The sequence below is a fragment of the Lathamus discolor genome, chromosome 7, assembly GCF_037157495.1.
Source record: "Lathamus discolor isolate bLatDis1 chromosome 7, bLatDis1.hap1, whole genome shotgun sequence".
NCBI classification, from domain to species: Eukaryota; Metazoa; Chordata; class Aves; order Psittaciformes; family Psittacidae; genus Lathamus; species Lathamus discolor.
Window position 1 is genome coordinate 4959806 of NC_088890.1, and position 24361 is coordinate 4984166.

A 24361-nucleotide genomic window follows, 5' to 3' on the forward strand; every position below is an offset into this window, starting at 1 on the left:
CGGTAGCACTGAGAAGATCAAAATGACACAAGAAGACAGAGGCTCTTTAAAGGAGTATTTCAGATGTGGGAGCAGAAAGAAGTGGAGGCATGTAATGTTTGGGAGGAGAGAAAAAAATAAAGAGAGAGAATTTGGCTTGGTAGAGCCAGGGAGACTAAGGGGAAAAAGCCAGGTTTGAGGAAAGACAGCACTGTCGCCTCATCTTTGGACTACAGAGGTCAGTAAAGCAGGTAAGAAAAGGGAAGGAAAGATGAATAATTAGAGAAAGGATGCAGAGGAACAGGATAAAGATTTGGGGGGGGGGGGGCAGGAAGGAAAGAAAATGTCTCTTAAAATAGCAACAAATTCACAAAGTTTAGCTAATATCATAAAATCAAGACTATACGTTTTGCACTTCTCCAGAATATGTAGCCAGATAGATTTAGATCCTTCAAATACTAGGTGTTTAGGGGATACCTGTGTGTGGCCAGAAAAGAAGGCAGTGGTTGTATCAGAATATGTCAACCCTACTACACTGCATGGTGAGAAAGCAAGCAAGCAAGCTGGCTCGTGTATAGCAAGCAGCTGTGCAGAAACTGTCTTTGTACCACTGTAGAGAATTACCAAGATCTCTGCTTGGGCATGCAAAGAGTCTGCTTTGTAAACCCAGAAACAGAGGCATGTTCTGATTTAAGGCTACTGCAGTTCTGCCTTGATGCTTACCACTTCCACCTCAAGGGGAAAAAAACAAGTGCCAGAATGATTTAAAGACAGAATATCAACCCACACTGCTGCAGGCCTGCTTTCCACACTGCTTTCCACATTTTCTTGCTATTATGGTTTTAGCTCTTGTTCCAAGAGAAGGACGTCTGTGTGCTTGTGTGTCTCTGTGTGTGAGTTTCCTTCCAAAACTCACAAGCAAAATCAATGGCTGAAATTCTAAGAGACATTGGCAGAAATTTTCAGAACCTCGTGAAGCTTTTGTCTTAGCTCTAATTTTCCCCCATCAAAAAGGCAGCACTTTGTAGGCAAATTTTTGTGACTTTATATTTTTGTGCCACTTTCCTTTCTGTCATTTGCATTCCAGGCAGGTGCAGGAAGGGAAGATGATCTAGAATGGGGCACGCCTCTTCAGAATTGCAAGACCTTAGTTCAGCCCCTCTTGTGCTGCAAATGTCCTGTTTGATGTTAGGAACATCGCTTCATATGACCCATATCTCAGTTTCCTAACTGTAATGTGGGAATTACACTTCTTGTTATCTCGGAAGTGGTGGGAAGAGAAATCTGTTAGAGACTGTGAGATGCTCAAGCGCTATGATGAACATTAGGCAAATATGCAAACAGAAGGGCCTCAGATCCTTTTCCATGGATTTTATTCAGAGCCCCATCTGACAAACAAGTGCCATGTTCACAGCCTCAGGGGAGGACACAGGAGTCCTGATGTCTGGGTGGGTCTTTAAACCATGTGGAAATTTGAGATGGAGCATGACAGTAACAGAGTTCTGCTTTACAGGCAAAGCAGCACAGAGCGGTGCCAATGTCTTTATTTGAAGAACTCCCTGAGACACAGCTAAAACAGATTTTCTGTAAAATCTGTTGCATTCACAACTGCAGAATGTTATGATCTAGCACAAAAGTTTTTATAGCTACTCAAATATAATAGAGGAATCCCACGCTCAGGCTTATAAAACCTTTTATAGAAGAACCCTTCTTTACTGATTTCCTACATGTAATTCCTGCAAATCGGCAGCTATTTCTGCATCAATCGGGCATTTAAGCATCATGTAGGAATGTTGGCAATGCTGTTCTGGATGCAGTAGAACCTATTTGATTAATGGATTATTTTAATTTGTTTACCCTATAATTGAAACCTAATTAAAATGTTGTTTGGGGGGGAAATTTGGAGACACATGGATGAAGTTTAAATAATTGCCAGTCACATGTTTAGTTCCAGAGCAAAGTGCTTTCTTTTCTAATGTGCTGCTTTATTCTGTCTCCCAGCTATGCTGCAGCATGTTCTTTGCTGGTTTACAAACTGTAACATACAATGATGGGCATTACTATTCATAGAGCTGAAGATTTTAAAGGACGATGAGACGATCTAATGTGACCTCCTGCTTAGCAAAGACCAGACATTTCATCCTGTTACCCTGTACTGAGTCCAGTAACCTGGTGTTTGGATCGTCCAGAGAGACATCTGCTCTTGATGTGAAGAATTCAAAAAGCAAATAAATCCTGGGCAGCCCTTCTAGTACTTAATCACCCTTACAGTTAGAAACACCTCAGTTCTGTACCTTGTTTGTAATTTGAATTGTCTGGCTTTAAAATTCCAGCCATTGGTTTTCTTATAATGTCTTTTTCCACTAGATTCAGAAGGCCATTAAAAACTCCTGTGTTCTCATGATAAAGGTATTTATATGATCTAATCAAATCTCCTTTAGGTCTTCTTCTGAATTTAGTAATAAGAAAAATCTATTTATTTTGTAGAAGTCACAGAGCCGAGGCCCTGAGGAACTGACAGGTTTTTGGGCTCAGTATTCAGGAATCTGGAGTTCTCTCTTGTCTGTCACAGACTTCTGGCCTATCCATGGGCAGGTTGCTCAGCTACTTTGTTTCTTTGGTGCTCACCTTACAGGATGGGGTACCATGAGTATATATTCCTCCACAGGGTATGTATGTTAGCAACTGTAAAGTGCTGGGGGAGCAGTATCAGTTGCTGTGCTGAGCGCAGTAGAAGCACTTAACAGGAAGGCAATCTTAAATCATTGCCCAGCTAAAGGGAAAAACCCATCTCTGTGTTAGATGTGGGTCAAGGTTGAGTATCTCTTGTACTGAACTCTGAAACAAGTGCTGATTACTGGTGTGAAGTAACCGTGTTTTAAATTAAAGCAATAGTGAGGCATGGCTACATTAGGTAACTAAGTGCAATGCTGGGTGACTTGATATGATGCTGACCTCAGCTGTTTCTCCCTCACATTGTGCAGAACTATGGTTTGGATCCCAAAGATAAATGCTTCAATGGCGGATGGCTTGGGCTTGAGCTAAACTGACTGAATGCTCCCATATTATTATTTTTTTGTCAGATCAGATCTGTACTTTGAGTACAGGTACAGATGAAAACTGGAGGAAAATACTGTCTCCAGCTGTGCCAGCTGCCTCCAACACAGTCGTGGGACTATACCAGATTTTGCACAGTGGCCCATCAGCCCTTGGGCAGTGAGGCTAGGTCTTTACAGAACTGTAAATGTTTACAGTCCTGGATAAAGCTTCATATCCCTGTACTGAAAGCAAACAAAATACTAAAGTCAACAGGCACATCCCAATTACCCTTCCCAGAGTAGGCTTCCAGTTATGTCCACAGCCTCTGTACATGTGAATATCACCCAAAAAGATCTTGAGACTTGGCAGTTTGAGATGGAGTGTATGTACTTTGTAGACTGTCTATAATATATATATATAGTATATATATAGTACAAAATGACAGTGCTGAAGTAATCCATTCCAGTTGTGGACTCAGATCAGGCCTTTGCCTTGATATGACATCAGTCTGGGCAAAGAACCTGTATGCCTCGAAACATCCACTCTGTGGGCTCTGTAATGTAAGGCCAGCATGGGCTCTGAAACATGCAGGTAAGTGCCTCTTGGAGACAGATAGGAAATGATTCTGGAATAGCTTTTGTCTCGTCCCTGTTGCTGCTTCACTTTCCCATCCATGGTAGTACCCTCAGGACACCTTTTTGCTCTTACTTGCAGGTTTTTATTTGCTCTGCTCAAAAACTCTGCAAATATCCATGATGCTGTTTCCTTTCTCCTTAGGCTCTTAAAGCAATGTGGCTTTCCATGGGAAGTGCAACAGTTACTTACTATGTTTTAACAATTTCAAGTGTGTTCTTTTCTTCTCTTTCTGAAACAATAATATCTGACATCAAGCAACCCTGTACATCATTAGCTGAGTAGCTCAGGTTGAAGAACCCTGAGTAAGAGCAAACCTCAAGTTGGGATGCGTATTAGCTATTATCATTTGTTCATTCTTAATTACCTCTTCCCCTTATTTGTCTCCCTTTAATGGTACGTCAACAACATTTTCTAACCTCTCAATCAACAACTGATTTGTCAAGACTGTAGGTACACATTTTCTCCAGTAACAGACACATGTTCAGCCATGGGGGGCAAAAGTGCAGTACCAATTATGCAAGTGTGGACCTGGACTATTCCCGTGAAAGTGCTTCAGGTTTAAAGTGATGTATGTGTTCTGCTGAACAAATGTACTAAGTGTACCCGTACCAAGCCAGGTCCTTGTGCCAATCTGCTTCAAGTTGAAGCCTGTGCCCCAGGACACAGACTCACTATCAGAAATACATAAGCAGTAGTATTTCACTGTAAAGTGCTAAGAGAGGGCAAGAAGTAGCCTACTATCTAATTCCTTTCAGTCACTTGGTCTGCACAGAGAGGATGTGCTTTCTGAGGACAATGTGGGTGACTGTCCCTTCTCACCAGTGTACTGTGTGACAGCAGAAGCAGGGGAAGACTGGACTTGGTTCAACAGAAGAAGCAAGAAAAGAAACATGTCCATGCTATTATTCACTGCCAAGGCTCACATTTTCCCTGTGAAATGATCAGTCTGGGGAGAATTAAACCCACACCTTCTCTAGCATTCACCTGCATTTGCAAATAAATCAGCCATAAGAACAACTCAGACAGCTGCCTCCTACATGGCTTCTCCACCAAAAGACGTGGGAGAACAGCAGTGGTGCTGCCTGTTTCGCTGCAGCCCTGTCAGCAAAGATACGGTTACAGGTATCATGCTGAATTTCACAGTGTCCTGTATAGATTATGGTGCTTTCACTGTGACTTTAGGTGGATTCAGACTTGCTCTGAGAACCTACATTGACATGTTACAAGTCACTCTGGAGGCTGTGACTTGAACTCTGTGTTCAAGCCCATGTTTCTGTGCCTTGGTGGTGGGTGCTTGCTGCTGAAGGTTAGTCTTTCAAACAGGCCAGTGTAGCAGCACCTGCTGCAGAAAATGTGAAGGGTGCTGTATGTAGCAGTGTGGTCTTTCCTGTCATTCTCAGCAGAGTACCAGGTAGAAGGTGACTCCACTGATTTCCTTCCCTCCCTTTTAGGGCAGCATCGGTTTTGAAAAATGTTGACATAAGGTCTCGTAATACATAGTTTTATGCAGGCTCTGGATGTTACTTTCCTATGCACAGCTTGTTGGAGCATTTTAATAGTGAAAGAAGCCCCCTGATAAATGTGTATACATTTGTGTCATGAGAAATGAGCTTTGGTGAGGTGACAGGGTTTATCTAGGAGCACATAAGTGTGAATCCACACTTTTCCCTGCCATGTATCTTGGCTAATTTCATGATTTTGCCCCTTTATGTTTAAGACTGTTTCCAACTGGTCTGCTACAAGCCAACCTACCAATGTATGCATTGCAGGGAGTATGGATACACATACCACATTGTCATTGTAGAATCATCAAATGGTTTGGGTTGGAAGGGGCCTTGCCATGGGCAGGGACACCTTCCCTTAGCCCAGGCTGCTCAAAGCCCTGTCCAACCTGGCCTTGCACACTGCCAGGGATGGGACAGCCACAGATTCTTTGGGCAACCTATGCCAGGGCCTTGCCACCCTCACAGGGAAGAACTTTTGCTGAATGTCTAATATAAATCTCCCCTCTGTCAGGTTAAAGCCATTCCCCCTTATCCTGTTCCTGCAGACCTTGTAAAAAGCTCCTCTCCAGCTTTCTTGTAGCGCTTTTAGGCACTGGAAGCTAATCTAAGGTCTCCCCAGAGCCTTCTCTTCTCCAGGCTGAACAAGCCCAGCTCTCTCAGCCTGTCTCCATAACAGAGGTGCTTCCCGCCCTCAGAGCATCTTTGTGGGCTCCTGGACACACTCCAACTGGTCCACATCCCTCTTGTGCTGAGGGCTCGCTCCAGAGCTGGGCACAGTCAAAAGCATTTGAAATAACAAAAGCAGCTGCACAACACTAAACCAAAATGTTCATCTCAGTAGTACAGGATTGTCCTTTATAATATCAGGGACATAGCAGGCAGGGGTTTACTGTTAACAAACCTAAGCAACATCATTTGAAAGTAATTACTTAATATCCAGAGGTCTGCTCCTACTGTAAGACTACAAGATCAAATTTTGCTCTGAAGGATATTGATACCTGGATTAAAACAAGAGTTGTTAAGGATTCTGGAGAGCCACATCTCAAAGAAATAAATCGCCCACACTGTTATGAACACATCAGGATACTGTGCCTGTGTTGGCGAGTTGCTCTGTACACATACACAGTTCAAGGAGGACAGGCTGGAGCATCCAGCGTTGGGGCTGCTGCATACATGTGATGCATTTGCAATTGTAGAGCAGCCAGCTGCTGGATGCCAGGCGATTGGGAAGGCATTTCATGGCTGTGACAATGCACAGTTGTGTCCCTGGGCTTTTCTTACAGGACAGAGGATCAGAGTGGGATTTTTCTGCATTATGCATATTGTAAAGGATATCTGGCAATCATAATGTTGCCTCCTAGACCCTGGGTATCATGTTAGAATAGAAACCCAGTATCTGGACCTGTGGGCCCATATCTTGAGTTAAATTTTACATGTTAGACAGATGCTAATCCGTGTCCTCTGGGAATGAAAGCATGGATGTAACAGACAACAGAATTTGTCTTTCAAGAGTTTGGAAAGCCAAATTCTACACAATGAAGAGTGTTTACTATCTGCTGCTGACTGCCAACAGTGGACAAGCTGTTTATCCCATTGTTGCCTTGTTTCCTGTGTATACACTAGAGATTATCCACTTGCCACTGCTGAAACACATGTGGGGGTTGTAAACTGGAAACTTGTGTATGACAGGTCAGTAACTGTGATTTTGACTGTAACAGCCCATGTAAACCTGGCTCAAACTGTGTGTGGCTGGTACAGTTCAAATACAGGAGGCAATGTCATGTCCTGGAGAGTGTGCAAATAAGTCATAGTTTGCACATGGTTCAGGAGCTAGAGAGGGAATACTGACATATTAATATTTTATTCAAGTAGTAAGTTACTGTCATGTCCATCTATGGTGAACATGTCAGGTTGGTGTCTGATGTTTCTGCAAGTCTGATTTTCTGGATTTGAGTGTGGTTTTACTGCTAATGTCCAAAGCGAATTGTTCTTCTACCTTCTTAAAAAAAGAGTTGTCTCTGTGGACTAGCCTGAGCTGGAGCTGATGCATCAAATCCTCATTGTTTCTATTTCTGTATTGGTGATCCTCACTGCATGAAATCTGTGGTGCCTGGATGTGACCACATGAGTTTAGGCAGCGCTTTTAGATACTGGGAATCTGAGTCTGGGCCTGCGTCAGTCCAAAGTGTTTCTGTTTCCCACCAGAAAAAAAGGATGGAGGCAATTCCATTCACTGGTAGAAGAAAACCCCTCCTGCAAACCAGGTCATGGAGTGCTTCAGTGAAGTGACCTCTGCCCATCAAAATCCTCCCTTCCCGAGCCTGAAGGCTTTTAAATCTCTGTGCAGATTTAAATCTCTGTGCAGATTTTTTAAATCCAGACTGCCCAGGGCTCTTGTACTGCCTGGTTTAGGGAGCAGGGCCAGGGAGCCTTTGCTGATGAATAAAGGCTGATGTATGGCTCGCGAGGCTCTTCCTCAAGAGCTCTGCGCTGACACTGGCCGTTCTGCCAGTGTGACACCTTTCTGGAGTTAAAGAGGGCGCTAGCTACAAATGGTCCGTGATTGTCCAGGTTTAGGCTATCTAGGGAGGTAGGAGCATGTGGTCAGTGTTCCTGCCTCTGCCTTTGCCAGCTGGCACCGTGACTTGCTAGTGGCCTGTTTCAATGGAGCTGAGCTACTTGGGTTTGGGTTTGGAGAAGATGAAATTCCACTGCAGCTTCCCGGAAGAGAGTGGTGCAAAATCCAGTTCTTGAGAAGTCTGGCTCAGAAACCGTGCTGGGTTTGGGCTGTGTTTATTAATTGTTATTGGAGTTTTTAGCCTGCCATCTCTCACTGCTCATAAAGCTCCACAAGTCGCAGTGTGCTTTACAGAAAACAGCCAGCGCTCCTGCCGTTATTAGTTAAGGTAACTGGAGACTCCCATACGTTGATCTGGCTCTGGGAAGCGGCCCTAAGGAAAAACGCGGTACGCGGAGAGCAGGGCAGCGAGCGGTCCGCAGGGATACCACCCGCGGGAACCTGGGAAGGAGCCAGCGAGCTCAAGCGTCGGTCGGGAAGGCAGGGACCCACCCGGGAGGCGCCTACGTTTGCCTCGCCGGGGGCGACAGGGCGCAGACCGGTGGGACCGGGCGCTGGCGGCGGAGCCCCGGCCCGGTGCCCACCCGCACCTTCCCGTCCGGGGCCGGGGAAGCGGGGCGCATGCGCGGCGGGGCCGGAGCGGCGCGGGGGGCCGGAGGGAGGGAGGCGGGCGGGGAGGAGGCAGGGCCGGGCCGGGCTGGCGGCTGCCCGCCTATTTGAGGGAAAGTAGCGGTTCGCGGGCGCTCAGTGCCGGCCGTCGCGCAGCGGCAGCGAGCGGGTGAGCGGCCGCCGGTCGGTGCCCGGTGCCCGCAGCCGGCCCGGCGCTGCCCCCCTGCCGAGGACTTGCCGCGCTCGCCGCACGAGTGGCGGCGGGGGGAGCCGCCCCGCGGGGCCGCCTCTGCCCCTTCCCCGCCGCGCCGTTAATGGAAACATGGCGATGGCGGCTCCGACCGGCAGCGCGGCGCCCGTCGCCCCGGCCCTCTGCGGCCACCTGGCCCTGCTGCTGCTCCTCGCCGTCCCCGCCGCTCACGGCTACAGCTTCCCCCAGCAGCACACGTAAGTGCCGGGACCCCCGGCCCTGCGGCTCGGCTCGGCCCGGCGCGGTGGCACATCGCGGGGCCGCCCCGGGGCCTGCCGGCGCCGGGCGGGGGAGCGGCAGTGGCGGGGCCGCGGCGGGCGCTGCCGGTGCTCGCGGCCGGCGCGATGCTGTGCCGGGCCGGGCCGTGCTGGATGCGGTCTGGCTCGGGGGTCTCCTCCCGCTCCCTGCCGGCCGCCGGAGCGGCGGGGCGAGGAACGGACTTAAAGTTGCTGGAAAGCACAAACTTCCCCGGCGGGTGCCGGTGTGCAGGCGGCGATCGAAGCGTTAATGTGGCGAGAGCGGGGCAAGGCGAAAAAGGACTCGCATCCCCACCTGCTCGGTTCAAGCACACAATATGGTACCCACAACCGGCTGTACCCACCGGAGTTTGAGCATAAACTAATCATAGATGGGTAGTTCCACAGGCTGTCCGAGCCGGCGGTGCTTCTCCTTCCCTCTGGACCGGCAGAAATTGGCTATGATCTATTAAAAGTCAGAAAGCAGCTCATATGGGTGAGGGGGTGGGGGACTGGAGAGCCGCTGCAGGAAGGATATAAATAGATTTTCTTTTGGAAGAAAGCGAGTGTTTTGGAAGTTAATGTTTGGGAATATTTGCTAACACGTTCGGCTCTCTTGCATACCGTGATAACCCTGAAGCCCTCTCCCTCTCTACGCATCCATGCAGAACCTTGCTGAGATGTGTTTTAAGAGGCTGTCATCCCCGTTATGAAATGCTGAGGTTTGTTGACACAAAACTGGAAACAAAAATCCAGACGATTCAAAGTAAAGGCTGCCACCGTGTCCTTACAGCCTGCGGTTCTGAAGGTGGGGGAAAGCTTTCAATGACATAGAGTTAATAATAGCAGTGTTGCCCTTAACTTTGGGCTGCTCCAGTGGATGTGCGCTGCTTTATGTGACAATTTTCTTGTCATTTTCGATTTGCTTAAGGATAGAAATCCGGTTTTTATATATATGTCATAGGAAGTCTTTTTGAAAGCCTCTTCGATGCATGTCTTTGATCTCCAAGTACGTTTTTACAGGCATGTAGTCAGGCCTTCTGAAAAGAAGGCTTATCGGCAGAAGAACCAGTGTTGTTTATTGGGAGAGCTGTAGCTTAGCATATGAATATCTGGCTTCACCGGAGGCACGGCTGTTTGCACTCCCTGTTTGATCAGAAACGCTGCCCATTCAGATACATTCTCTATGGATTCTTGTGGTTCGTGCACCCCTGTTTCTGAATATCTTTGACTTCTGGGCTCCCTTTCCTTGCTCATGTAAATACAGAAATCCTTCAGAATCAGACCCTGAGAAATGTCTACCTACAGGGGGAGGAGAGGAAAAGGAACATGCCAGTTTTCCTCCAAGAACCACAGCCTGATGGCCTGATCCAGCGCTGCTCTCACATGAATAATCTTTACTTCATGAGCATCCCTGTAGAAGCAAAGGGGATTATGGACATGGTGAAGCACAGATAAAGTTTGTGGGATGGTTTTGCTATTTCAGCAGCTTTTCAGGGGCTGTAAGTTGTTGCTTTCTCCTTTTAAATTCAGAATGTAGAATCATGTTACAGAATGAATCTTTTCTCGGTACCAGTTTACAAGTCAGAGCTGTGTTTTCTTTCTAACTGCAGAAAGTTTTCTAAGAAGGTTCCTATACCAGGAGAAACATACTTGAGAGGCATATAGTGTGTCAGTAATGCGTTGGCCTTCCCTCACCCAGACTGATCATTATCTGTGTTGTTTTAATCAACTGTGCCAGGATTTTAGCCAAAGCACTTTTATTCAGATAATTTGGTGGAGTTTACTAGGGTAGAATTTTGTTTGCTCTGTGCTCTTATCAGTGATCTTACCAGAGTGTGTCTGATCCTGCACTGAGGGAGCAGGAGGAGTAAAAACTAAACCTGCTGCCAAAGATTCATAATTCCTTATGAACATCAAGGAACGGTCCTGAAAAGGACACTAATTCTGTGTGTGCCTCTGGTGGGAAGTAACGCTGTCTGGCTGCATCCGGAGAAGAGGCACAGAAGGGATGCAAGACTTCAGCCTGACCTAGTGTCCTCGTGCTCATTTCATTCCTCTTATGAGCTGTTTTGTGAACCCAGAGAAGAAAAGAGTCAGGAATGGCTGTTTGATGGGATGCACAGTTGCTGGGCAGTTGGCTGGGTTAACGCAGCAGCGTGTGGGCTGAAATGCCGTGCGAGTCTGCCCAAGGACTGCTGTGATGCTTTCTCGGGAAGGGAATATTTAATGGGAGTAAAGTGCAGTGGTGGCTGGCACCAAGGCTTGAACAGCACTCCTGGACTGGCTGTTCCCTCGGGTAGTAACCTGTGTGCACCCTTCTTGTTTTTAAAGAGGCAGGATATAACTTAAATCTCTTTGGAAGGTTTGTTGGTCAGAAGCTGAGAGGAGCTGATGAGATGGGCTGCTAAATTCTTCCCATTACAAGCCAATTTTCTCCTATTTTGGACAATACACCCTTGTGCATGATTCAGAGCATTGATTAGAAACCTTGTTTGGAGGTTTTCTCTGTAAATCACTTAAGTCATCTGTCACTACAGGACTCAAAAATGAGGCTGCTTATTTAAGCAGCCCCAGAACTGTTTCATTCTGACAGGCAGCAGACTGAACGATTAAGATATTTTTCCTAAGGGGGGGAAGAAGGAAATAAAGAGCAATTTATTTGAATTGTTTTATTTTTGGTTACAATTGTATTAAGTATCAACAGAGGTTCTGTGGGTTGATTCTTGGTTCTGTCCCTGATAAATCGCTCGTGTTCCACATTATCTCTCTCCTCCCGGGGTAGCATGGTTTTAATCATCTTATGCTGAGCTAAGGAAGGCTTGGCTCAGCCAGTTGTCCAAAGGGGAATTTCTCATTGAGATTTAAAAAGCAAAATTCCAGATTGGAACAAACCCATTGGGGCGGGCGTGTTGGGTGATGCCCACTGACTGACAAGGCTCCTTTTAGGAGTGATCACGTACCAGAACATGCATTTGTGTGATCAACGGGATTAATAGCTGTGGAAAGGAAGGCTGCTGGGTGCAGTTAATTCTTCTTTTAAATGAAGTCCACAGAGGGATTCCTGTGGCAGCCCAGTAACATCCTCTGCTTTAATTTTGGAGAGATTTGGTGTTGAATGATTGAAAGCCTGGTCAGTCAGGGGAGTCCTGCACCTGTATTGCTGTCGCCTCCCGTTAGTGGGGATTGTGTGCATGTGGGCACTGGAGAATGGTGCTGCCTGTATGGCTGCCTGGGAGCGGAACAAGCCCCCTCCTCACTTTGCAGAAAGGCTTTTTGTCACTTGGACTTGAAAGAAAATTACCATCTGCTAGAGGGTGGCGTGCCATTTGCTTCTTGTGAGGAAGCAGGTGTGTGCAGTATGCTGCGTGGCACTGGGGAGTCTTGACTTCACCACTGCTCTGCAGGGCAGCTCTGACCCACCATGCAGACAGAGAGGAATGTCTCAGGGGAAGGCACCAGCCTGGGGACCAGGGTCCGGTCCTGCCTCTGTGATGTGAGATTTAGCTCTTGTCAGGTGCAGGCAGCAGTTTTGTGCAGCAAGCTGGAGATGATACCAGTGTTCCCGTTGGATAGTGGGCAGTGAATGCTCCTGTTGAGAGCAATAAGGCCTAATAGGTGCCCATCACCACTGGAAGGTGAGCTTGAGGCTGCTTCTACCAAATTAATTCCTTCTTTGTAGCAGGTTGATTTGTATTTGTGTCATTTCACCCCAAATGAGTTTAATGATGCTTGTAGTGACAGCACATCTGGGCTAGCAGGACTTGAAATAAATAACTCTATTAGGACTGGAAGCTTTAGGGTTTGCGAGATGCCAGGTACAGGAAGCCCCTTCCCTTGTTCTACTGCTCAGCTGCCGTGCAGTCAGAAAATCTCTTCCGGTTATGGGTTTGATGCTTGGGAATGGAAGTTGGAGCTGGAAGGGAGCAGCAAAGAAGTGGGGATATGGCCCTGGCTTCTGCTACACTCGGCAGAGCAGAGAAACAGCTCCCTGGGAGGGTCGTTTACCCTGTGAGTGACTGAGATAACGTCACTCCGTCCCTGGGAGGGCTGAGCAACCTCCATGAGAACTTGTACCCAGTGGAGGCACAAACACCCAGTGTCCTTGTAACAGCCCCACGTGGGCTGTGCATCAGTGGCAGAATCCACTTTGGGGTGTGCAGGGGCACCTTGAACTTCCCAGAGGTAAAAGGACAACCCCAGGGAGAGGAGCAGAAGGTTTTTAAAAGCCATTTGCAGTATTTCTTTGGCATTTAAAGGAATTTTCTCCATTCCTTCTACCATTCTTCAATACTTCCTGCTCAGGTCTCACACACATGGGGAAAGGGCAGGCAGTACAGAGCAGGGCATTGCCACTTTCTTGCCTGTCCTTGTGACACTTCAACACCATACCTTGCCTTCAGTGATCCCTTTAAAGACTGTGGTTTCAGGAGCTTGAGTTTTTCAACGGTATGCATTGAAAAATTGTTAATTCAAGTTCTCTTGTGAGAGCATGTGGGTTCCCACTGAAATCAGTAAGGCACCTGCATGTAGACCTGAGGGTAGAAATGGGCTTGTGCTTGGTGTTTGACAGGCATCATTCTGAAGCTTCATTGTAAAGCAGCTTTGTGTGTGTTGTATGCATGTGTGCAACAGCCCCTTAAAAGCTGAATGTGGTTATGTAGGGGCTAAATGGAAACCTGAACATTTATCCTTGAACGAGCTTCCTGGTGGTTGGCTTCAAAAGCCATCAGAAAGGCTCTTGAGGGTTTAAGTGCTGGGGCATCTGCACATTGCAACGTTGTGCATGTGCACAAACCGTACAATTTAGACAATGCTTTTTTCAGCCAACGAAATACTCATGTGGGATGAAATAAAAGAAGAAGTCATTACCAAGCAAAATACTGGAGTGGAATATTCAGCAAGAAAAGAGAGTATCTGACTCTTTTGGTATTTACTTTTCCAGGAGCCTCTTGAAAGCAAAACATGTTTTGTTAGCAGAGTTCTTTTTTCCTTTCCAGGGTGCTGGTAATACTTTGTTGCTTTCAAGCTGTTCCTGTAACCCAGGCTTCATCCTCACATTTGTTATTGCTGGCTTGCATGGAGAATGGGGTTGTACAAACTGTTGTTACTGGAGAGTTGGCTTGGGTCAACAAACTATTTGCATGTGTTTCTTTAGACTGAATCATTTGATCTATTGGAGAATGCATGTGGATTTTCTTTGTAACTTTTGACAGTGGTGCTATGACTCTTCTGGTTCTGTCTCAGCTGTTACCTTTTGCTTATAAATACTGTAAGAAATAAAAGGTGTTCGCAGGGTGCCAGACTGGTTTGGGTTGGAAGGGACCTTAAAGCTCATCCAGTTCCAACCCCTGCCACGGGCAGGGACACCTCCCACTAGAGCAAGTTGCTCCAAGCCCCATCCACCCTGGCCTTGAGCACTGCCAGGGATGAGATGTTTACACAGACCAAAGGATTCATTCTTCCCCTGTAAATTGTTTCTCACATTGACTGGTGCGTGAGCAATTGGCATATCCACCCAGATCAGCTTGTGCCAGTGGAAGGGCTGCATGGGCAGGAGACACCAGGATCTGAATGCAGAGAAGCCAGACAAATGTTGCATGGTCTGTGGGTTCTGTTCTGTATCTGTTCATTAACTGTACAAGGTCATTGTTCTTGCCTGTGATTAGAGCTCCATGGAAGCTGCTCTGTTCTAGTGGGGACAGTGCAGGAGCTGTGTAGAGCACACCTTCTCCTGGGAAGCATGTGAGACTGACTCAGGAGAACCAGGATAGGGCCTTTCCCCATCACTTCTATTGAGGCTGAGGGCTCCAGAGGAGGCAATTGCTGATAGTAATCAGATTGGGTTCTAAATAGGGATATAAGGCATTTAATGCAATAGCTCTGACGGTGATAAAGCCTTGGCTGCACCTCTGCCTCTAATGAGGCAGGTGCCTTTGTGCAGTACCACCACTGAAGTGTGTGGGGTTAAACCCCAGAAGTACAGGATGCAACATGAGTTTTAGCTCTGATATGTGTGAAAGATCCTGGAAGTTCTTGAATGAAGGAGATCTTTAATAAGAATGAAAATGGAGATCTTTATGGAATGAAATGAAAAGGAGATCTTTAATAAGAATGTCTTCTGCCCCCCACTTCCTCCTCGACCCACAATTCTCCTTGTGTTGTCCACAAAGAGTGGGAATGGAGCTGCTCTTTCCATGGACCAGGTTGGAGCTACTTTTGCACTAGTGGGTATATGTTATGACTCCACTGAAGCCCTGGGCAGAATCTGGATTTCCTTGTGTTCTGCTGGTGCCAAAACTGTTGTGCTACCCAGTCCCACACAGACACTTGGGGAGTTCATGAATCAATATGGGTTGTGCTTACAGTATGTGCATCAGGATGATAGAAAACCTGGAGTGATGGATTACAAAAGGCACGTTCATTTACCTGACAGAGGTTGTCTATCTTGAATTATTTATGAAGCTTCACAGCACGCTAGTAAATTTTGTAAAAGCAATGGAGTCCTGGTAATGTGAAGCTCTTCACTGCAGCTTCTGTAGTAGAGTTTTGCTGGGAGGGTTCGGGAGGTGGGGGATGGAGGAGGAGGAAGAAATCTGCAGCAAGTGGAGGGATAGAGAGAGACTGCTGTTTTCATGTGCAAATGATGAGGTGTGCAGAGCAATGAAGTGCGAGTTAGATCATGCTGTGCATTGGAGCAAAAATCTGTGTAATGTTAGAAAGCAACTTATGCTCCAGGGAAGGCGGGGGGAAAGATGAGGGGTACAGACGCAAGAACAGAGATATGTGAAAATCTTGTGACCAAAGTCCTGGTAGCTGCCCATGTGTAGGAATGGTATTTGCAGGGGCAGTTTTGTTGAAGTATATGCTCACTTTGGTGAGGTTTTTTCATCCAAGTTGCACCAAGTGAAGGATCAAGTCCGAGTTGCCCAGGCTTGTCTGTGTGACACTCAGTGATGGGAAGGCTTGCAAGTGTGCAGAGCACATGGCTGTGGACCAGAGACATTTGCTTGGGATAACCTGGAAGATGTGCGTCTCACAAGAACATTAAGTCAGTGTTATCCAAAAGGGAGAGCAAGGGCAGTAGGAGACTCGCCTCGTTTCCTGCAGGAACACCCTTTCGCAGCTCACATCAGTGATGTAGCAGGCACAGTGCAGGTTCACGGTGTAGCAGCCACTGCATGCCTGATCTGTGGATAAATAGAGCCCTCCTCGGCTTTCAGGCTCCAAAGCTTCTTGGTCTTTCAAGCACAAAGAAAGTTACTGCTTAAACTGTTAAATTGGTGGAAAGAATTGGGAAAGAGTGTTGTATCCACCTCCACTGAAGTGACAAATGAGGATATGATTCTTCTTACAAATACTAATGCCTTTCAACTCACAACAGAGCTGTGTCCTGAAACTTTTCTCTTGTCACCAGCTGCCAGCCTGGTTTGCTGTCAGGCTTCCTTTCTTCTCCAGTGGGCACTTAATATTCTGTAGCCCAGAAGAATCCCATCTCTGAAGTCTGAGTTTACATTCATTCTTCAAATAAGAAAGCAAACCAAGGGGCATATTTCTAAATATTTTTCAGAGCTGACCTTGTATAAGCCACTTATGCTTCAGAAATGTATAATGCTCTCACCAATTCAATTTCTGTTGAATCAGAGATACACTTGTATTTGAATTCTCATCTCTATTAAATTTCATGTAATATCTCTTTATTGTGGCCAGTGAATACTTTCCCTACAGTGTGACACAGGGAGGGTCGTGAATGCAGTGCTTTGTTTGCATTCCTAGCGGATGCTGGGTTTCACAGGCAGATTTTTGGCAGCTGTAACATGGACACCAAAATAGAGACAGACTTAAGCCAAGCGAAGCGCCTAATATTCTACTCTATCAGGTGTTGAAGATTGAGTCAGATTCTGAGCTCTGAGTGGTTGAACATCTTTTTATTGCTCCATAACGAACTCAGTAGACCCAGGAGGAGCCAAAGTACCATTTCCTCATGTCTGAGGTAGGCTTATAAATTAGAGGTCTCTACTCAGTGTCACATCCTTGGCATCAGGGATGGGGCAAGTATTGTGTGGGCTCATGTGCTTCCAGGACCTCTGCAGGGGGAGGGATGCCCATTGCCTGGGTAAAAGTAAACCTTCTGCAGCAGCTTGTCATGAATACCAGGGGAAAAAAGGGTGGGAGAAACTGTGTTTAATCAAGACCTGCAAGCTGAAAAGGGTTTCAGGACTGTGAGGTAGGTAAGCTTTCCAGCTTCAGGGGCACTCTGCTTTACCCTCCTCTCTGCTGCTCTGGGGAAAAAAGGTAGATTACACAGACATGGAGAAAAACCCCAGTATTTTTCTGTTTACCAGCTCTTAGGGTTTTATTTATTCTGATTTTGTTTGCGTGAAGTTTTGTTGGTCAGTGACCCAGCCGATCACAGTATTTTCCCTCCTGCAGAATGACAGCACTTCCAAGAGCACAGCCCAAAAGAACATCAGCCCAAAGCAGTTACTGTCTGTGCACAAGAATGCTTTGGTGCCCCTCTTTGGCTGCACACTGGGAGACTGCTCGTGACAGCCATTCTTCCTGGCACTGGGTTTGTCGCGATGCAGAACTTGCTGTTGCCAGTCTTGCTGCGCTCTGCTGCAGTTATGTTGGGTTTAAAAGCTGAGAAATGTCAAAAACTTATTCAAGATACTGGGCCAAATTCATCCCTGATACAATGATGGGATTATGCCTTAGGCCTCTTGTCTTTCAACTTTTAAATGCAGTGGTGGTTGTAGTTGTTTCTGATGTGATTTTTATTATGAGATGGAGAAATGCAACGCATCTAACACATCTACTGTTTGCTCGTGCTTCGGTCCCAGTTTCTAAATAACCCCATTTAGCACCTGCCTGCCTCTTTGGCCTGGCAGCAAAAATGTGTGGGCACTTCTGACATCAGTACTGCCTTTTTACCCATCATCTTAAGGCTAAATTGAACCTTTCTGTGTCACTTGCTCCTTGCTTGTTTGTTTTGATCTAGTCTTTGGAGAAAAATCTGTGTTTCACTCCTACTGCTTGCTGGGCCTGGGGCTCTTGTGAGAAGTGGCTCCTTCCTCAGGGGAGCATCATACCTTCAACTTCCCCCTGCTTCCCTTTGCTCCCTGGGCATGGAGCAGCCAGGAATGGAAGAGCTAACATCTTGGCATGAGGCCTCACTTCATAGTGGTGGCTGCTGAGCTACCTTGTGCCATTTCCTCCTCCCACAGCCCTGTCCTGACAGCATTGCTCGTGCTGTGTTGCCTCGAACAGGCACGGTGTTACCAAACTGGAGGTGAGGCTGCGTCCCGAGGCTGGCACCCTGTGTGGAGCACTGCCTGTGACAATGCTGGTGTGTGTGAATCTTATTTTCCTGCCTTTCTTCTCTTGACACTGCTCCAAGTGGAGCCTTGTGCTGAAAGCATCACTGGCTTGTGCAGTTTATGAATGTGATTATGTGTGCTGAAAGCAGCCTTTTTTATTTTAGAAAGGCCACTCAATAAATGTCATTTATTTGGTGACTGTTATGCAGCTGAGTGCATGGCTGCCTTCTCATGGGGAGGTGACAGCCAGACCCCGTCCTGTTCTCTGAAGTCACAGCTGGCTGGTGGAAGAGTGGGTTTGCCACTTGCCAGGAAGAAAGATGTGGTGTTTTGATGGTAGCTTGCATAATAGTCAACTTTCATTCATAGTTAAATCTACTTATTGCTGTGTTTGTGCGTTTCAGTTATTATTAGATCCCACAAGATAGCATGAGGTTCTTGTATGCCAAGTTTCTTCCAGAGAAAACCAAGCAGCTGCAAGAAATGAAGGGTTTAGTAAATGGTACCTGTCCTCCTTATGATGGAACAGCAGAGTGATTGCAGTGTGCTGAGTTGAAAAGGGGCCTGCTACAGGCTGCGGGTGAGATGTTCCAGCTGGGGTCACAAGTAACGTCTACACCTGCAGTTTCTCTGCTTAACAATATATGCCCCTTGTTGGGTGAAGGATTCATGTGCTTTGGGGCTGGGTGGAACTGGTGCTGAGAGTGCTGTTCCACCCTGCACCAGAGCAGCCAACCAGCAGTACTGGCTGAACTGCAGCTTGTTGAAACCTCCTGAAGTTTGTGCAGTTCACTGCACTGAAGTCCAGATCCCAGGACCAAACCCAGGACTATTCCAAGTATATGCTATTTTTTGTCTAATTTTCCATGTGAAACTGACTTTGTTTCTTTGCTTGGCTACAATATTTATTACAATGTTATTTCTCTTTTTTTTTTTTTTCCCCTACTGCAATGTTATCTTCTAACAGTTCCTGAGTAGTGGAGTGCTTGTGTTACTGGCGGAGATGTATAGTTAATCCTGAATGCAGATAGCTGTGAGGAATCCAGACAGGTTTCAGCCCATCGCGGTGTACTTGTGATGGAGAAAATTAGCTTGGAACTCATTGTCTTTTAAAATTGCTCCTGTGTTAATCTTGCTGTGATACCACAGCTTCTGGCACTATGTAGGTTAGCAAGATGCTTGTGGCTGAGAATGAGGGCAAGTTCTCACTTTGGAAGAGTCTCAGCAAAGACCTTGTCTTACACCTTTGCTCTGAAGAGATTTAGGCTGTGGAATCTGGCCCATTTTCCCATTGCCAGGCCTGTCTTCCAGGAGTTCTCTTATCCCCGGTTGATCTCCTGGCCTACTTTCTGTCCACTACATGTTAAAAGGTAGCCAACCTGTCTGTCTTGCCTAGCATCAGGAGCAAAGCTGGTGTGCCTCAGGCTTGTTCCCTGGAGAGAAAAGTAATTCTTTCATGGTGCCCTCGGGATTGTTCCCCTCCCCAACCCTTCCCACTGCAGGATGAGCATCTTGTCCTGTTCCCTATCTTCCACTCTTACAATGGTTTTTCACATGCACTTTGTAATAGCACTTGCACTTCCCCATTGCTCATTTTGCTGATGAAACTAAGGCTTTGGAGACTCCAATATGTCAGTGGTGGTGCAGGAAATGCAACTCAGATCATGTAATTCCTCCTCCTCTGGTCCTCCAGATGAATTCATGCTCTTCCTTTTGGGATAAATCTTTCTTTTGCTACTTACTAACAAGGCATCAGATTCAGCTGCAAGAACAGAAATATGGGCAGGAGGATTTGGACTCCAGGGACAGTATCTGTCCCTTTCTTTGGCATTAGGAGACTGGGAACTGTCCTTGTGGATGAAAAGCTCCCCTGAAGGACACTGTTCTCTGGCAAATGCCTGATCATTGAAGCTTGGGCAGTACTGTTCCTTGCACGGTTAGGCAGAGGGTGAGAGGGCTTCCTGCCGAGTTCTTGGGGTGACAGCATTGGCAAGTTAAATGGGTGCCTTCTGCTGCAATGTAAGGCCTACACTGGCTGTTTGTGCTGTGGAAGTCGCAGTTAGGCACCTTTCCCAAGAAATGCTCTCTTTAAAATTGCATCTTTGTGCTGATGATGCACTCAGTTAGGACTGGTTCTGTTGTGCTTATTGCCTTCTTGTGGCAGGCGCTCACCAGTGGGACTGGTCTCTGAGGGAGCTGTAGGGCAGTAGTTCCTGACCATCCCATGTTCATTTATCCCCTCGGATGGTACCTGAGACACCATCTGAACATTTCCCACTCCGTGTGTGTGTCTCAGAGGGAAATTCTGGAGGCCATTAAACTGGGTAATTTACATGCTTCTTGAGCCTGTGCCTAGAGAAATATATTTCACAGGTAATTTCAAATCTCTTGGCGTGTGGAAGAAGTCATTATTCTAAATAGAAAGGGGCTGGTGATGTCACGGGCCCCATTGAGAGGACCACATTAGAGACTGGGATTTTTCTCTCTCTCACAGATATTCTATTCACAGGGCTTTCAGATGTCAGATGCTTTTGGTTTTAATGTTGATACTCATTTAGAAAAGTAGAAGAGAGAATTATCTTCTAATCTTAGATTTCAGTTACATATGAGCGTACTGGTATAGCCATAGATGTGTGGGTTTCCTCGTTTGGTGTTCAAGAGCTGTCTCCCAAGGGCAAACCTCAAACTTAGCATCAGGAGGCTGAGTTGCAGTACTGACTCTGCTCCTAAAAGTCTGTCTGGATTCAAGAGTACAGCTTCACCTTTGTAGCTCCATTCTCTCCTCCTGAAAAAAAAACAGAAGATATTTTTGTCAGAAATATTAGGATTTGACAGTTTAATGTTGATCACTCTCTTCAAAATGATGTTTGATGAGCTGTTGTGGTGTCTGTGATTTAATTGTGATGCTGCAGTGGTGACTGTGGTAACTGTGACAGCAAAAGCAAAGTTGTGGGTGCACTGCTGGTTAAATAGCTTGAGGGATGTGGTGAGGGACACATTTGTGCTTAGGCTCCAGAAGAGTTTCTTGCTGACCCTTTGCTTCTCAAAGGGCAGACACCTTGTTGCAGTGGTATTTTCTTGCAGCAGGAGGAACTCCCAAGGTACTTGGCACAGCGTCCTTGTTCCTAAAGGTGCGTCAGCACAGCATTCTTGTTCCTAAAGGTGCTTCAGCACAGCATCCTCCTTCCATGGGGTCCTCTAGGACAAGAGGTACATCCTTTCTGGTGTGAAAAGCTGGCTGTAGCTGGAGATGGGGAAACAGAGCATCTGAGCATGTATAGCAAATCCTGTAGTACCTTCTGAGTGTGGTTCAGTCACCTCCATTTCAATAGGCTTATATCCTTTTCAAAGGAAAGGTGATGTGTATATGCTTTTTCCTTGTGTAGGGAGCAGTGTTTGTCCCAGCTGGATGGGAAGAAGGAGAGAGTAGGTGATCTCTGCAAGCTGACTGTTTCATCCCTCTTGCCGTAGTGCTCCAAATGATACGGCAGCACTGGGACAAAACCAAACTGGGCTTCATGGTTCCGCTATCCCTGCTTCAGAGCAGGTCTGTATGCCACCTTCCAACAGGAGAGGTTTTGCAGACAGCTTTTAGATGTGTATCATAAAGTAGTGAGGTAATGGCATAAAATGCAGTAAACTAATACTTATTTTTTTAATGGTCTCCACTCCCACCCCTTTTTTTCTTTCATTGCTGAAAGGGACTAATACAATGAAGAGCTTCTGCAAATGAAGGCGACTGTATGTGAAATAACAGGGGTCTGGGTGTTTGGCTGGGGAGAGATGCAATGAGTGAGCATCGCTAAGTGCTTTATAATAACAATGATTACCACCCTCTCTTAGGAGCCAGGAATCTTTCAAGCAGGAGAATGGAGGGGAGAGGGGTTTTTGAGAGGGAGGGATTTAAGTAGATAGACATCTAGTGACAGTGACACCTTAGGAATGTTGCAAATGATGCTATGAGAGGCTACTCCAAAACCCCAGGAGACTAAGATTAACATGATTAGAGGCTGAAGAATAATGGCAATAGATGCCCCTAAATTGCTCTTGTAGCAGGGGGTCTTTGTGGCAGAGGTTAATGATATCTTTTCTTGGTAAGGAGAGAAGTTGTAGGTACAAATTCAGCAGAGGTCTGACTAGGCAGTAGTCCTCTATCACTCCTTACTATGGCTTGTGTTTCAGTGATCAGATCAATCGTGTGTTTCTGACCAGCTGAAATCTGCAGTGGGAAGGGTGGGTGCTGAAAGCAATCCTGGGGCTAGAATGAGTTTCAGTGTGCCATTTCCAGCTTGGCCATGTTTGTGTTTTGCTCAGTTCTCCTTATAGCATGGCTCTTCCTGGCATAGCAGCATGGCTGGGTGGAGTACCTTGTGTGAACAGGAGCACGTTGGGAAGCTCGCTCACATCAGGGGCTCTGGTCAGTTCTTATTTCCTGGTTGCCACTATGGCATAACATCTCTCCCTCGCCCTTAAACCAGCACACTAGAGAAATGAGAGATGACTATAGTGTATGTATTCAAAACTCCATTCCAGCCATCAGGACATGGTGCTCCTTTATCACGCTTTGTCCCATATCTTGACCAGACTCTTCGCACAATGACCTAAGCAAGGGGAACTGCTTTGCTTTGTCCAGGATCTTACTATTTGCATAGCAAAGAGGTGCTTTGTTGTGAACTATGCTAAAGTCTTGCAGGAGCCTGCGTCAGCTTTAGATAGTCCTGCTCAGCAATGATACAGGAGCACAGGGCAACTCATAGCATTTAATTCCAAAGCTGTTTGCATATCATTTAGGTGACAGTATAGTGGTGGCATGATACAGAAACACTGCCTGGGCTGTTGTCTTCCAGCCATCTAGCCTGGTGCATCTGAGTGACAACTTCACTATTTCTCCAGGCTGTGCAAAAAGCTCTCCCATCTCCAACCAGAAGTACAGGTCCTGCGAGGTTGTGGCTATTTTGTCTTCTGGGGTGTTTCAGCCTTCCATCTGGTGATGAGGATTTACTGGAATGAGCAAGAAGATGCAACAAACTATCCTGCTTCTCTCTGGCTCCCAAGAGAGTCATGAATTATACAAAGAATAAACAAATAACCTGATATGTCTGTCATTATGTCATAAAGGTCTTTAATAATTCATGCAGCTTGCAAAATCCTTAGTAAGACCTACCCTCCGTAACCTAATCTTTGCCGTGGGGGATGGAATCTCTTCAGCCTCTGCTCAGATTGCATCTGTAAAACAGAAGGAATCGGTGAGGAGGGAGGTTTTATCATAACACTTCACCTGTATAATGGGTTGCAAAGCGACGTGCAAGAGTTGTCAGCCACTGGGGTCTCAAGGGGTGCTGCAAATGACAGGTGGCTGCACTGGGTGAGATTTATGCAGGTAGCGTACTTCATAAAACTGACACCTATTCACTTATTTATTAAGTCTTTGTGTTTCAAGTCCAGATTTGTGACAGGCTTTGAGACCAGAAGGCCAGTTCTAATCCTGCGCGATGAGAGTGCAAACTTGGTGGAACCCATGGGCTTCTCTCGCTCCTGATGTGCATCAGCAAGTGTGCCACAGAAATCTAGTTTTAAGATGTAAAATTAGAGCATGGCTTTCAGAAAGCAGGGAAGCTAAGGCATGAGGTTAGGTTTGGCTCTGAGCAAAACAGTTGTTTTGGGCAGCACATTGCTAGTATCGCCCATACAACTCCAGTAATGGTAGCCATTGCCTTTGGCTTATTTTGGTTGTGTTATGGTCCTGGAGTCGCCTCCTGGTGCTTCTGCCACCGTCACACGAGAGGTCAAAGTACATGACCAACCCATTAAAGTTCCTACTCACAGGACCATCCCCATAGCAGCAGGAACAGTCAATCTGGATCTCCAGACATAAATTCAATAACTAATTTATTCTTGTTGTAAGGCGACCAAATTCAGCTTTGCTTATACTGTTGGGAAGTGGCTCGATTTGACTCCCCGCATGGCTGAGGGCTTCTTGCTGAACTTGTTCTGTCTCCTAGTTGAAAATAGCAAACTAGTGTACCATCTCGAGGTGCCCGTCTGCTTTCACTTACAGAAGTATGAGTTGGTGGCAGTGTGCTGAGATCAGATTTATGCCTTAAGACTGTGAAGATTAATTCTTGCGTGTTTTCAATGTATTTGGAGATCCTCATATGAAAGTTCTGCCAAATAACACTCTTAATGTCTAAGTATCCATCACAGGAGGG

At 46.4% G+C, this 24361-nt stretch overlaps 1 protein-coding gene across 6 annotated transcripts in view; it reads left to right on the top strand.

The window, feature by feature from the left end:
- Positions 1 to 24361, top strand: part of CACNA2D2 (calcium voltage-gated channel auxiliary subunit alpha2delta 2) — a 234988-nt gene that overhangs the window by 18217 nt on the left and 192410 nt on the right. For 3 of the 6 annotated variants that reach the window (XR_010614224.1, XM_065686953.1, XM_065686955.1), the window contains exon 1: positions 8450 to 8793. The exons of 1 other annotated variant lie outside the window; for it this stretch is intronic. Coding sequence is in view for 3 of the 5 variants with exons in the window: in XM_065686953.1 (XP_065543025.1) it covers positions 8669 to 8793 (125 nt within the window). In the remaining 2 variants the exon portion in view is untranslated. Of the gene's footprint in view, positions 1 to 8448; positions 8794 to 24361 lie in introns of those variants that run through there. 2 more of the 6 variants (XR_010614225.1, XM_065686954.1) reach the window with 2 other exon arrangements.